Source organism: Mirounga angustirostris, unplaced genomic scaffold, assembly GCF_029215605.1.
Source record: "Mirounga angustirostris isolate CCGP_5_RB_7025 unplaced genomic scaffold, mMirAng1.0.hap1 SCAF_1, whole genome shotgun sequence".
NCBI lineage: Eukaryota > Metazoa > Chordata > Mammalia > Carnivora > Phocidae > Mirounga > Mirounga angustirostris.
In genome coordinates, this window is record NW_026991709.1 from 213,383,025 (window position 1) to 213,395,252 (window position 12,228).

The following is a 12,228-nucleotide window of genomic DNA, read 5'->3' on the forward strand; positions in this document are numbered from 1 at the left end:
GAAGATGGAAGGGTGTGAGGAGGGGAAGAAGCTGCTGTCGGCTGGGGGGGTGGAACTGGGGGGCCAGAGGAAAGCAGATCTCCCAGGAATAACGAAGGGGGAAGGCAGAAGTGCTGACTGGGTGAGATGCGAGAGGCCTCTAAGCTCTGAGCCCTTCGGATGGGGGCTCCAGGAGGTGGGGAGCAGGGTCTGCAGGGAGCAGCGAGGGGGCGCCTGACCCACTAGGGAACTGGGGCCAGCGGTCCCGCTGACACAGCGCTGCCAGGGGCTCCCCCAGAGCGGCCCTCCCTATTCACCCAGATTGGGGCCTCACCTCTCCCACAGCCCAGGCCCCCTTGGGAGCCTCTCACCAACCTGGCATCTCCCTTCCATGTCCCACGTCCCCCAGCAACACCAGCCCCAGAAAGCTCTTTCTCATTCCCAGATCTGGCTGTGCCCCTCCCCCCCCCCACTCAAAACCCTTCCATGGCTCCCCATGGCCCCCAGGACAAAGCCCACATTCAACTGTTTGTCCAGCATCTCCAGCCTCTGTCAGTGCCGAGCCCCCTACCTGGGCACCCCTGCCCTGCTCCTCTGCTGGCCAGCCTTTGTACCAGCCCCAGCCCCTTCCTACCCAGGCAGGGGGCTGGGGGCCCCCTCCCCAAGGTTCCTCCACACCAGCTGGGGCCCACTGGCCAAGAGGGGGCCATGAGAAGCATGTAGAACCAGAGTATGCCCTGGCCTGCCTCGGTTTCCTTCCTCTTCCAGGACGTCTACTGGGGAGAGGGACCCCCATGTAGAGGTTGATAATGCAGAGGTGAGGCAGGGGGCTGGGGGCCTGGAGAAGAGTTAAGCAGGCAAGGCCTCCTACTGGTCACTGTGTATTATCTTCGGTTTCTGAAGCAGTTAGGACATTCCCAGCCTCCCCCTGGGGTGGGATATGGGGTGGGGGCAGGAGAGGAAATGCAAGGCTCCAGAGCACTGGGGAGTGGGAGTATCCATGCTGGGACTGACAGAGGGTGGCCATGGGGTACCCAAAACCCAAAGAAGGGAGTCCTGGAGTTTCCCCAGCTTGCTGGGGTACCCTGACCAAGCGATTCCTGTCTGGATCCCGGCTGGAGCTTTGCAAGGCAGAACGCTTAGTATTTGGGGTTTGCAAGGGTATGTGGGGCAGTCTCTTTGCCTTAGGGTGCCCTTTCTAGATAAAACTGGTCCCTGAAGGAACGCTCCCTGGGAGGTGTGTGAGGCCAGAAGACGAGAGGGAGGTTCAGAGTGGGTAAAGCAGAGCCAGGTGTGAGCCCTGGCCTCCTGGCCCCAGCACTCACGGCCGAGGCCCGGGCAGGGAGGGAGGGCAACGGCCTCCCCATGGCCCCTGCGAGCCAGCAGCAACCAGATCTGCCCAGGAGGGTCCCCAGCTGATTCTGGTCTTAGCTGAGGATGAAGGGGACGCAGCCACCTCTCCAGCTCCTCCTCAATCCCTGCCCACGCCCTGCTGCAGGAAACCCTCCCCCAGCTACTGGAGGGACCACATGTGGCCCCGGGTCCCACAAATGCCCATGCTCTGTGGCTCTGGCAATCTGGAGATGCTGGGGAGCCCCGGGCTGCTCTCTCTGCACATCTGGGCCCTGGAGGGCCTGCAGTGCCTGGCACTGCCCTCGGGCTGTTTGACAACCTATAACCCCCTCCCCAAGACATACTGGGGAGCGGGGGCTCCAGGGTCCAGCCCCCACCTGCCAACACACTCCCAGCCAGCATGCGGCACAGACTCAGACCCCAACCCTGCTTGGGAAGCTGAGAGCTACGAGTCTTAGTTCTGGACCCATCGGGGCTCTGCCCTCCACTGCTGCTCAGCCTCAGGCAACTCGCTCCTCCTCTCTGAGCCTCCCGGTCTGGTCCCCAGCCCTTCCCCCTCTCCCGGCCCTGGTGCACCCTCGCCCGCAGTTTTGCCGACTCCGCCTCCGCGGCTCCCCTCTCCACATCTCGGACTGCAGCCTGGGGTGGGGGTGCATGGGCTCTGCTGGGAGGCCCCACCCCCGGCCATGGGCTGCCTCCGTTTCCCCAGCTGCCGCTGGAGTCCTAGAGTCCACGGCCACCCTCTGTCTCCTTTTCGTGCTCCCTCTGGCCAGCAGCATGGAAGGGGACAAAGGCTGGGGGTCGCAAGCTTGGGCTGACGTGCTGTGTGATCCTGGGCAAATCCCCTCGCCTCTGCGGGCCTCAGTCTTCCCATCTGTACAAATGGGCCCGGGGTGGTAACAGCCCCGGCCTCGCAGCAGCTCTGTCGTGAGTGTCTCCCGCTGGGAAGCGGCAAGCGGGGTCGGGGGCCGTACCACGTCCCCGGGCGCGGGCTCGAGGCCCTGGAAGGGTACGGGAAGCTGGCCCCCCTGCCACACACGGTGGCCACCGTGCAGGGGTGCAGCTGGAGGGATGGCATGGGACCAGCAGGCCGGCCTCTCCCTGCGCACCCAGGCGGGGCCCTTTGCCCTGCCCCTCCCTGCCCCCCACCAGCCGGCCTCTCGGCCCCTACCTGTGCCTGATAAATGCCCGCTGGATCCCTTGGTCCTAATCCCACAAAGGAACGGTTTGCAGGGGACGTGCCGGGCGTAGAGTAGGCTGCGGGGAGGAGAGAGACCGAGAGCCCGTTAGCGAAGGGGGCTGTGCGGGAGCACCCAGAGAGGGTGGCCGCTGCCCAGGGTCACACAGCCGGGCCTTCGCACCCAGCACCCGGCGCCTCCAAGCTTGCTGCCCTCCCCAGCCAATCCGGGCACCCCGGGAAGCCCACAGTGTCGGGCCCTGGGGTCACACTGGCGGGGCACCTGCTGCGATGGAAGGCACAAGATGAAAGATTCATCACCAGAAACCGCCCGTGAATTATTCAGGGTGCTTCGCTGCCTACTCCAGACGCTCCCGTGGCCTGCATCCCGCGCGTGGTGCCATGAATTATGGAGGGTGCTTTATTTATTAATCTTCCTCTTGGAGACTGTGCAGGGAAGGCCGGGTGTTTGCAGACACACGCATGCACGCACACATTTATATTTACGTTTACATTTAGAGTTAGATTTTCATCCCAATTACGTTTTGTTGGCAAGTAAGTAATTCGCAGCCCAGGGCTGCCAGGGAGCTTGGGGGCCTCAGCCAGGCCGTGCCCGGGGTGGCGGGAGGGTCCCTGCGTCCCTGCGTGGGATCGGCCAGGCTGGGGTAAGTGGGGGGCGTGGGGGTCGGGGGTCCTGGCGGGAGGAGGGGGGCAGGCTGCACAGGCCGTTAAAACCAGGTGCAGGAGGAGAGGGAATTCCCGGGCCCGTGGACCTGCAGAGGCCTCCATCTAGCAAACGTGAGGACTACTCCCATTTTACAGACGAGAGAGCGAGTGGAGCAGGGGGTACCCTGCCCAGCGTATTTACTATCTACTCTCTACTCCGTGCCTGGCATGGAGCTTAATGTTCTCCCTGATCTAGCTCCTCCCCTCGCTCCCCACCACCCTAGACTGGGCCCTCTGTGACCGTCCCATTTTATGGCTGAGAAAACGGGCAGCTCAGAGAGCAAGAGCATTTCCCACGGGGAGTGAGCCGCGGAGACAGGATTCAAACCCAGCGCCCCGCACTGCCTCTGGCATTCAGAGAAAGCCCGTCTGCTCATACAGGTGCCCCAGGTCCGGGCCGGCCCTGGATGGCGGGGGTGGGGGCAGAGCTGCAGGGAAGGGGGCGAGCTGCTGGCCCCCCTGCTCAGGTGTGGTGACACAGATGCTCAGAGTGTGAGGGGCAGACTGAGAGGTCTGGGGTCTCTGAGATCATCTGCTCAGGGCAGTGACTGAGATGGCCTCGGGGGACGCCCAGAGGCCGGCGGCCCAGAGTGAGGCGGCCTGGAGGAGGGTGGATGGCCCACCCGAGCCCGCACTGGGGTCCAGGGAGGGACTGGGTGCAGAGCCACTGCCAATGGGGGTGGACCCCAGGACTGGGGGAAGTGTGAGGGGCCAGTGAGTGGTCATCTGGAACCACATCCAGAGGGTGGAAAGTTCTAGAAGGCGAGGCAATCAACTCAAGGCCTTCTAGGATCAGGTGGGCAGGTGGAGACTGTCTCATCTAAAGGTGTGGCCCAGCCTGGGTCACCAGTAGGAACGGAGCCCACTGTGGCTGCTTTTTTTTTTTTACCAAGAGCCCAGAACTCTGACATTTTCACGTAAACTGTCCTGACTCTAAGACAACAAGAAATTATTATTTTCCACCAACAAAAGGCACCTGGGGGCTGCGTCTGCCCCTGGGGCCACCGGTTTGAGATCTTCACCTACCGCCTCCTGCTCATTGCACGGAGGAGGGCTGAGAGGCCAGGAGCAGGCACGCAGGGACCCCAGACGCCCCCCTGGCCCTCTCCTGCCACTCCCTAAGGCTGCCTTGGCCCCACGTGGGCCCGACCACATGGCCCCCCGGGCCTCTACCTGGGGACCCACCAAACTCACCGGGACCCGGCAGGCCAGGCCCGAGTCCCTGACCCCAGCAGTCGGGGAGGGGAGGGGAGGGGAGGGGGCCCCTCAGGGACGCCCGCCCTGCCACGGCACCGCTTCCCGAGTGCTTACAGGGCGAGGTCGGCGACGTGCTTCCTCCCTCGGAGGTGGGTTTGGTGGCGGGGGGGAGCGCCAGCCGCGGCAGCCCAGGGGGCGGGGGTGCCAGCATCTGAGCAGAAAGGCAGTGACTGGACATTTTGAGCTGACCACTTCCATTTAACTGGGAGGAACAGAGAGACAGGTGGTTAAGGCGGCGGGCGCCCCCTCTGCCTCGGGCGGCCGTCGGCGGCCCTGCCGGGGGAGGGCCAGGCTTGGCGTGACCAGGCGAGTTTGGTGGGTGCCGCTGCCGCCCCCTCGCCTGACCCCGCAGGCCTCCAGAAGCATCCCGGGACCCTGCGTCTCCTCCTCAAGCCACTCTTTACCCGTCTGCTCCTTCCACGAGACGCCACCTCACCCTGAACAACATCCGAACCCACGGGGGCTGTACGCTCCCCTTGTCCACTACAAGGACGAGTTCGTCCACCACCTCGCCCACAGCTCCGAAATGCAAAAGGCTCTGAACACTGAAAGCTTCTGTGGAGGTTTGGCAAAGGTGGGCTTGTGCTGAGGCCCCAGGACCATGTGTGAATCTGGGTAAACTGTCTGCTGTCAACTCCAACACCCGGAAAAGCCTTCACTCTGACCTGGCCCGGCTCCGGGCACTTCAGAAGAGGGAACGCGGCCCTGCCATCCACGAAACCATTTCAAACAGAGGCTGCCTGGCGGAGGGCTGCCCGGGACGGCCGTGTGATGTGCCAGGCCCCCCGGGGAGGTCCCCTGGAGCCATGTGTGGGCAGACGGCCCTGTGGGGCAGAGGGGAGGCCCAAGCCCCCCAAACTCACCGGTCCAGGCTGCTGGCTGGCTGGGTCACAGGCCAGCGACACGAGATCTTTGAGCGGGTCCTGGGGGTTGAGGTGAGGTGGGTAGCGGATGGCTGTGTGCGGGAAGTAGGTGGAGGCCGTCTGGGGCAGGATGGAGGTCGTGGGGAAGTGTAGGGCTGAGGATGGGTGCGGGCTCCGGGCGATCCCTGTGGAGACCAGGAGGGGTAGTCAGCGGAGGCTCTGGCTGGGGGCATGGTCTCCCAGTGACTGGGTCTGTGGGTGCAGGTCCCAGTGACAGAGCAAAACCCAGCCCTATACACGCCCAAGTTCGAGGACGTCTACCATAAGCCCACGGGGGGTGGCATCACCTCCCCCCCCCTTTTTTTTTAAGTAGGCTCTACACCCAGCATGGAGCCGAATGGAGGGCTTGAACTCACGACCCTGAGATCAAGACCTGAGCTGAGATCAAGAGTTGGATGCTGAACCGAAGGAGTCCCCCAGGTGCCCCGGTTTCGTCTGGTTTTGAAACAGGATGACATGATGGCTCTCTGAGGTTATGTCCCCCGCCCCAGACCACACAGCAAGCAGGTGGCAGACCCAGGGGAAGGTCTGGCCCCACAGCCCAGAGCCCAACCCAAGGCTCGGCTAGCTCTTTCCACAGACGGTTCACTGGTTTCTAGCACATTCTCTGTGCAACCACCACGACGATTTCTTTTAGGACATTGCCATCATCCCAAAAAGCAGCCCCGCCCCCATCAGCCGTTACCCTCCCACCCCCTCCCCGTCCGGCCCCCACGAGCCCCCTTCCCGTCCGTGGATGAGCCTGTTCCGGACGTGTCACCCACGTGGACTCACACCCCGTGTGGCTTCTGTGTCTGGTTCCCTCCCTGAGCGTCGTGGGCTTGGGGTCCGTCCCGTGTGGGCACCTCGCTCCCGTTCACAGGTGAGTAATGTGCCCGCGTAGTACTTACTTTTTTTTTTTTTTCTAAACAATCCAATGACTTTTTGTATATTCACGCCATCATTCTAGAACATTTCCACCACCCCCAAAGGCAGCCCTGCTTCTATCATGGCTCAGTCCCCCCGTCCTCTCTCCAGCTCCTGGCCAAACAGTACGTACTTCTGGCTTCTCAGGCCCTAGGTTCTCCTGTAGCTACTGGACCTGCCCACTGCAGCCCGAGAGCTGCCACAGACGACGTGTCAACGGGTGGACGAGGCCACGCAGCCGTGGAACCTTATTTACAGTGGCAGCCGGGGCCTGGTCTGCTGCCTCGTGGTCTAAACCACGGCACCATGCTGGTTTTTACCCGCCTCCCTGTATGTGTGTCTGCCCCGTGCAGAGCTAAAGTGTTATCATCATAACAACGGGCTCCCCGGAGATGTTCAAGCCCTTGATTTAGCTCGTTCGGTCCTAAACGCAGTCCCGGGGTGGGGTGGGGAATGTTTATGAGCCCCAACTGCCAGGTGAGCAAACACAGAACCAGGGGCACTGTGCCCAGCTCAGCGCACACCCACTGGCTGCTTGAGTGGGTCTCCCTCCTGTTCACGTGGCACCCCTGTATCACCCAGATGGCCTTACGTGTGTCCACCCCCTTTGGGGACCTCCCAACCCTGCGGGGGCTGAGTGTGAGATAAGGCGAGCAGGTTGAGGGACAAGCCCAGACTGTACCTCCTTCCTGTACAGAAGGGGACACCGAGGCCCAAGAGACAGAGTCAGGGCCAGGCGCTCTGTACCACGACATCTGCAGGTTCTCTCGCCTGGCCGGGAGGCCACGGTGACAGGACTCATGGTCAGATGGCCTGGGGGACGTCCCTGGCCGAGGGGGGCCTGGTCAGAGGGCCCAGCTGCCCTCCCTGCCCGGGGCCCCCGTGCTCACCGCTGTGCACGGCAATGACAGGCCGGTGGTGCTGTGTGAAGCTGGAGAGGCGAGGTGAGTCCTGGGGAGACGGGCTGTGGAACGGAGACTTGTCCATCTCGGTCTTCTTCACCGGGGACGAGATGCCTGCGTGGGAGGAGCCAGAGGGTCACAGGGCTGTAGGCATCAGATCCTGGCCCTTCCTTCTTCCAGCACCCCGGGGCCGAGGGCCTGGGAGCCCACTGTCCGCGGTGGGGCTGCACGCTGGGGCTCCGAGCACAGAGAATTGGGGCTCTGAGCACAGAGAGGGGCCGCACGGGGTCATGTGGCCCATGGAACGAGGAGCCTGGTGCCCACAGAGGCCCCTGGGCGTCACAGCCTGGCCCCCGCCTTCTCTCCTTCCAGACACAGGTCCGCTCGGGGCTGCCTTAGGCCCCGGGGGCCGCCAGGCTCTGGAAAGAAGGCCGCAGGGTCCCTTCAAAAGCCCCATCAGGCAGAGGTGAGCTGGCAGGACACAGACAAGGCCCTGAGTGGCTCTGCGCGTGCAGACCTCATCCTCACCGGGGTGAGGAACAGAATCTTCCCTATGGGGCCATCGTGAGGATAAAGGGAGACAGAAGACTACAGCTGCTAGACCAGGGCCCGGCACCTGCCTGACCTGCGGCAATCCTGAGCAGAGGGGCCTCACCACCTCCCCAGCTGCCTGGGGCACCCCTGGCCCTCCGGTACCCTGACAGCCTCCAGCTCAGCCCCCGGCACCTCCCTCCATGAATGACGTGTACATCGGGCCCGCGGAGACTCTGCAGAGACCGTGGCACAAGTGTCCCAACTGTCCCGATGGGGGCAGACCACGCCTCTGCTGGGCACATGGGGGCCCTTCAGAAATAGGCGAGCCCCCTGCACCCTCCATCTGGCACCCCCACCCCTGCCGTCCCCCAGATGTGCGGGAAGAGAGTGACAAGTGCAGAGTTCCGGGTCCGGCTCCACCCCGGCGACCAGAATCTCAGGGATGTGGGGCCTGCAGATGGATATGCTTAGAAATTATTTTAAAAATATAATTTAGAGGGCGCCTGGGTGGCTCAGATGGTTGAGCGTCTGCCTTCGGCTCGGGTCATGATCCCAGGGTCCTGGGATCGAGTCCCGCATCGGGCTCTCTGCTCAGCGGGGAGCCTGCTTCTCCCTCTGCCTCTCTCTCTGTCTCTTATGAATAAATAAATAAATCTTTAAAAAATATATATATAATTTAGAGTGACACACACCTACTGAGACTCAGAGTGGATTCAGACATGGTGAGGGGTGTGCCTTCCCTCCCACCCAGCACCGCTGACGTCAGGGCAGGTCATTCCCCTGGGGGGGGGCATCCTGCACGCTGTAGGCCGAGCAGCATCCTTGCCATGCCCCACCCCCATGCCAGGAGCCCCCCGGGCCACAACCACAGAGGTCCCTGGGCAGAGTCGCCCTGGCGAGAGCCGCTCCCTCCTGAGGCTTCCTGTCATGGTTTCTGGGGTCTCCTGTCGCGCGTGCCCCGTGATGGGGGGGCGTGTTCCCTCAGCCACGCTGCTGGGTCCTGCTTCCCGTGGTCCCTCTGCTGGCCTCGGTGAACCAGATCTGGGAACCAGCCCCCCATGGCCATTAGGGCAGTCAGCTGGTTCTGCTGTTACAACCCTGGTCGCCAGCCCTGAACACACGCGGTGTGAGTGAGTGAGTCCTGGGAGCTGGGTCAGCGGGTCCTGGCAGCCAAGCTTTCCCAGGAACAGGAGGGGCTGATGGGACAGGGGTGGTCAGCAGGGAGGCAGCCGGCCCTGGGGGCTGTGTGTGTGTGTGTTTTTGTGTGTGTGCATGCGCGAGTGCAGGATCCCTGCTGCCATGGGGCTGCGGTGGGAACGAGGGAACGAGGTTAGGGCCAGGAGACGCTCACTTAGGAGGATTTCCTAGAACAGCCTGTCCTGGATGGCAATAGCCTGGTTGGACCCTGCCCCCCAGCGCATCTCTATAGGCCCTTCTAGAGCTTCCTGAGATGGGGCCTGGGGGAACCAGGGCAGGCGGGAGGGAGGGGGGAGCCTGACCCCAGGCCCTGCAAGAACGAATAGCCCTCCGTGCTGCTGGGCAGGCCCCCGGAGGCCCTGAGTGTGAATTCCCACATCCGGGCATCCCTCAGTGGTTCAGCAGACTTGCCTGCAATGCCCCTGAGTAGCTGCCGTCCGGTTAGGACGCTGCTGGTATGGCCTCCACCCCTGGGTCCGAGCAGGCATCTTGCTGCTCAACACGTCTACCTGTATTCCCATCCGGGCGCCCGGTCTGTGTCCCGTCTGAGAAGGGCTACCTTTACTGAGCACACAAGCCTGCAGCCCCCCCTTCGCGTCCCCCGCCTCCCCGCTCCGTCTGGCACCTGTCTAAGCACATCCTCCACCAAGTGGACCCACCTGCATGTGCATCCGCTTGCTCAACACACAAGCCCGTCCCAGCTCCACTGTCTGGGGCTCCCTGGCCCCAGTGGGCGCGCGCGAGGGCTGGCCCCCTGCGGTGTGTGCAGGCGGAGTGATGGGTGGGGGCGTGCCGCTCTGCCAAGACCAGCCATCATCTGGTGAGCCTGCATGATGCAGGGCACGTGGGGCCCAGGGGCTCTCCGTGGGGGCGTGCGGGGCACTGCGGGGATGTGCTGCCTCCCTGGCCCCACCACCTCGGTGCTGGGAGCCCCTCCCCAGAGCGGTGACAACCTGGATTTCCTGCCTGGAGTCCCCTGGGGGCAGAGCGGCCCGGGTGAGGGCCCTCTGCAAGGTCGTGGGCAGGCACGCAGCTGCCCTGCGCAGGGCTTATAGGAGTCACCCCCACATGTGGACACTGGCGCCTGATGGGAGGTCACAGGCTGGAGGCCACGGAGCAGAGAACTGGTGGGGCTGACTCTTACCACCGCACCTCCACTGGCCACGCTCTGCACCCCTCCTGCCCGCCCCCGAGTTCCACAGAGGTGGACAAAGCCCCCCCGACACGTGACAGAGAGAAGGGAGCCGCCTGCTTCACCCTGGATCAAAACTGCATGTGGGGGGGCCTACACCCCCTGCTGGAGGGCCCCAGGAGCAGCAAGAACCAAGCAGTCTGGCAGCCGAGCAGAGGGTGCCCCTTTCTGGCCCCCATGGGTGGGTAATCAGGGAAGGCCTCGGGAGGGGGTGGCCAGGAGGAGAAAAGGCCTGAGAGGTGTGGATGTGGGAATGCTGCCTGGGTGGGGCTGACACGACCCCCCCCAGGTAAGAGATGCTGGGGTTGCGGGGCTGTTAGCTGAGCACTGCCCTTGTGGCCAGAGCAGAGGAAGGGAAGAGTGCTCTAATCAGCTTAGCCCCCTTAATGAGCAGCTAATTGGGGGCCGTCTAGACAGGAAGCTGGAGGAAGCCAGGAGGAGGAGAAAGTGGGGGAGGGGGGAGGAGATGGGAGGGGGAGGAGAGGGAGGAGGGGCAAAGGCGGAGGAGGGAGGAGAGAAAGGAGGAGAAGGGGAGAGGGAGGGGCAGAAGGGGGAGGGGAGGAGGAGGAAGAGGAAGAGGAGGGGGGAGGAGATGAATCCATCTTCCCACTAGGCTGGGAGCTCCTGCGGGGCCCAGACAGGCCACACAGTGGGGGTCACAGCGGGGATGGGGGGTGGGGGTTATACCGAGGGTCCCGCAGGAGGGAGCGAGTTTGCCATCACCCAAGGCAACCAACAGAGGCTGGAGGGGACAGATCCCCTCTGACATTCCCCTGCGACCCGCGATTCCCCAGCACACAACAGGAGCGGGTGTGGGTTCCTTCCCCTCCCCCACGGCCACCACTTCATGCTCAAGGCAGGAAGTTCAGACCCAGCTCCAGTCCAGTGACTCTCGAGAACATTTCCTTCCTTTTAGTTTTTTTTTTTTCCTTTTTGAGCTTCCTGCATTGAAAGCTACGTTTTTTACGTCCATCCCTTCTCTTTTTCTAATCCATAGACTTGAGGCTATAATTTTTCCTCTCAGGGCTGCTGTGCCTACATCACAGAGGCTGTCCTCACCTCTAGGTAGTACATAGCTTATCCGTAGTCTCGTCAATCACGGAGCCAACGAGGAGTGCTTTCGGCTTCCCAACCAGTAAATTGCAGGGCAGAAGTTAACGGTCTCCCAACACCTGCTCTACCCTTCTTCCTTAGTAGCAGAACCCTTAAATTTGAGACGGGCACATACTTGCCGAAAATAAGACATTTCCCAGAGTCCCTCGGGGCAGAGTGTGGCCACAAGACCAACTCAGGGGCATAGAGATAAGCAGAAGAGGTAAGTGCATCTTCTGAGAATTATTCTTAAAGGGCGAGGACATGCTCATATTTGACCCTTCTTTCCTCCTGGATGGAAAGTAGACATGATGGCTGAAGCTCCAGCAGTTGTCTTGGACCGCGAGGTGGGAAAGAAAACCATATTCACTGGAGCATAAGGCAGGAGCCTAAGTCCTGCACAACATACATGTCCAGGGTTGCCGATGGCTGAACATTTACTTTCGGGAGAAATGTCCTGTCCTTTTGGGTTTTCTGTTTCTCACAATCAAACTTAAAGCTTATTAAATACAGGATTTTTGTAGAGGCAAGGCTGACAGAAATGGGGAATGCACAGAGAGAGCCACAGAGACACTCTGACCCATAAATTAGAGTCTATAATAAATAGATCCTCCCAAAGTTAGGTACCGGCTCCGAAAGCCAATATAGTAGAAGAGGGAGGACCCCTGGGCTCGAATGTACAACCAGATGAGTTAGAGACTGACTCATAGAGATGGGAATTGTATAAAGACACAAACAATGAACTGTGTCCTGGGCACTTATCATGTGCCAGAGAGTTGCTTTAGGCACGTCCTACCATTTCCTCCTTCCAACTCCAGGAGAGAACAATTAGCTCATCAATCCCATTTGGGACATAAGGAAACTGAGGCTCAGAGAAGTCAAGTCACCTGCCCAAAGTTACACAGCCCATACAGCGAGCCAGTGGCTGAGGTGGATTTCAAACCCCAGTCTCTCTTCCATCTAAACCTGCTCTTAACTGTAATGTTATAC

The 12,228-nt window shown here is 61.7% G+C and overlaps 1 protein-coding gene across 4 annotated transcripts in view; it reads right to left on the reverse strand.

The window, feature by feature from the left end:
- NFIC (nuclear factor I C) overlaps positions 1 to 12,228 on the reverse strand; it is a 69,325-nt gene that overhangs the window by 7,712 nt on the left and 49,385 nt on the right. For 2 of the 4 annotated variants that reach the window (XM_064574719.1, XM_064574710.1), the window contains exons 7-10: positions 7,212 to 7,337; positions 5,356 to 5,540; positions 4,547 to 4,694; positions 2,504 to 2,589 (exon numbers count right to left, since the gene is read on the reverse strand). In XM_064574719.1, coding sequence (XP_064430789.1) covers positions 2,504 to 2,589; positions 4,547 to 4,694; positions 5,356 to 5,540; positions 7,212 to 7,337 — 545 coding nt within the window. The remainder of the gene's footprint in view (positions 1 to 2,503; positions 2,590 to 4,546; positions 4,695 to 5,355; positions 5,541 to 7,211; positions 7,338 to 12,228) is intronic. The other 2 variants (XM_064574720.1, XM_064574727.1) reach the window with 2 other exon arrangements.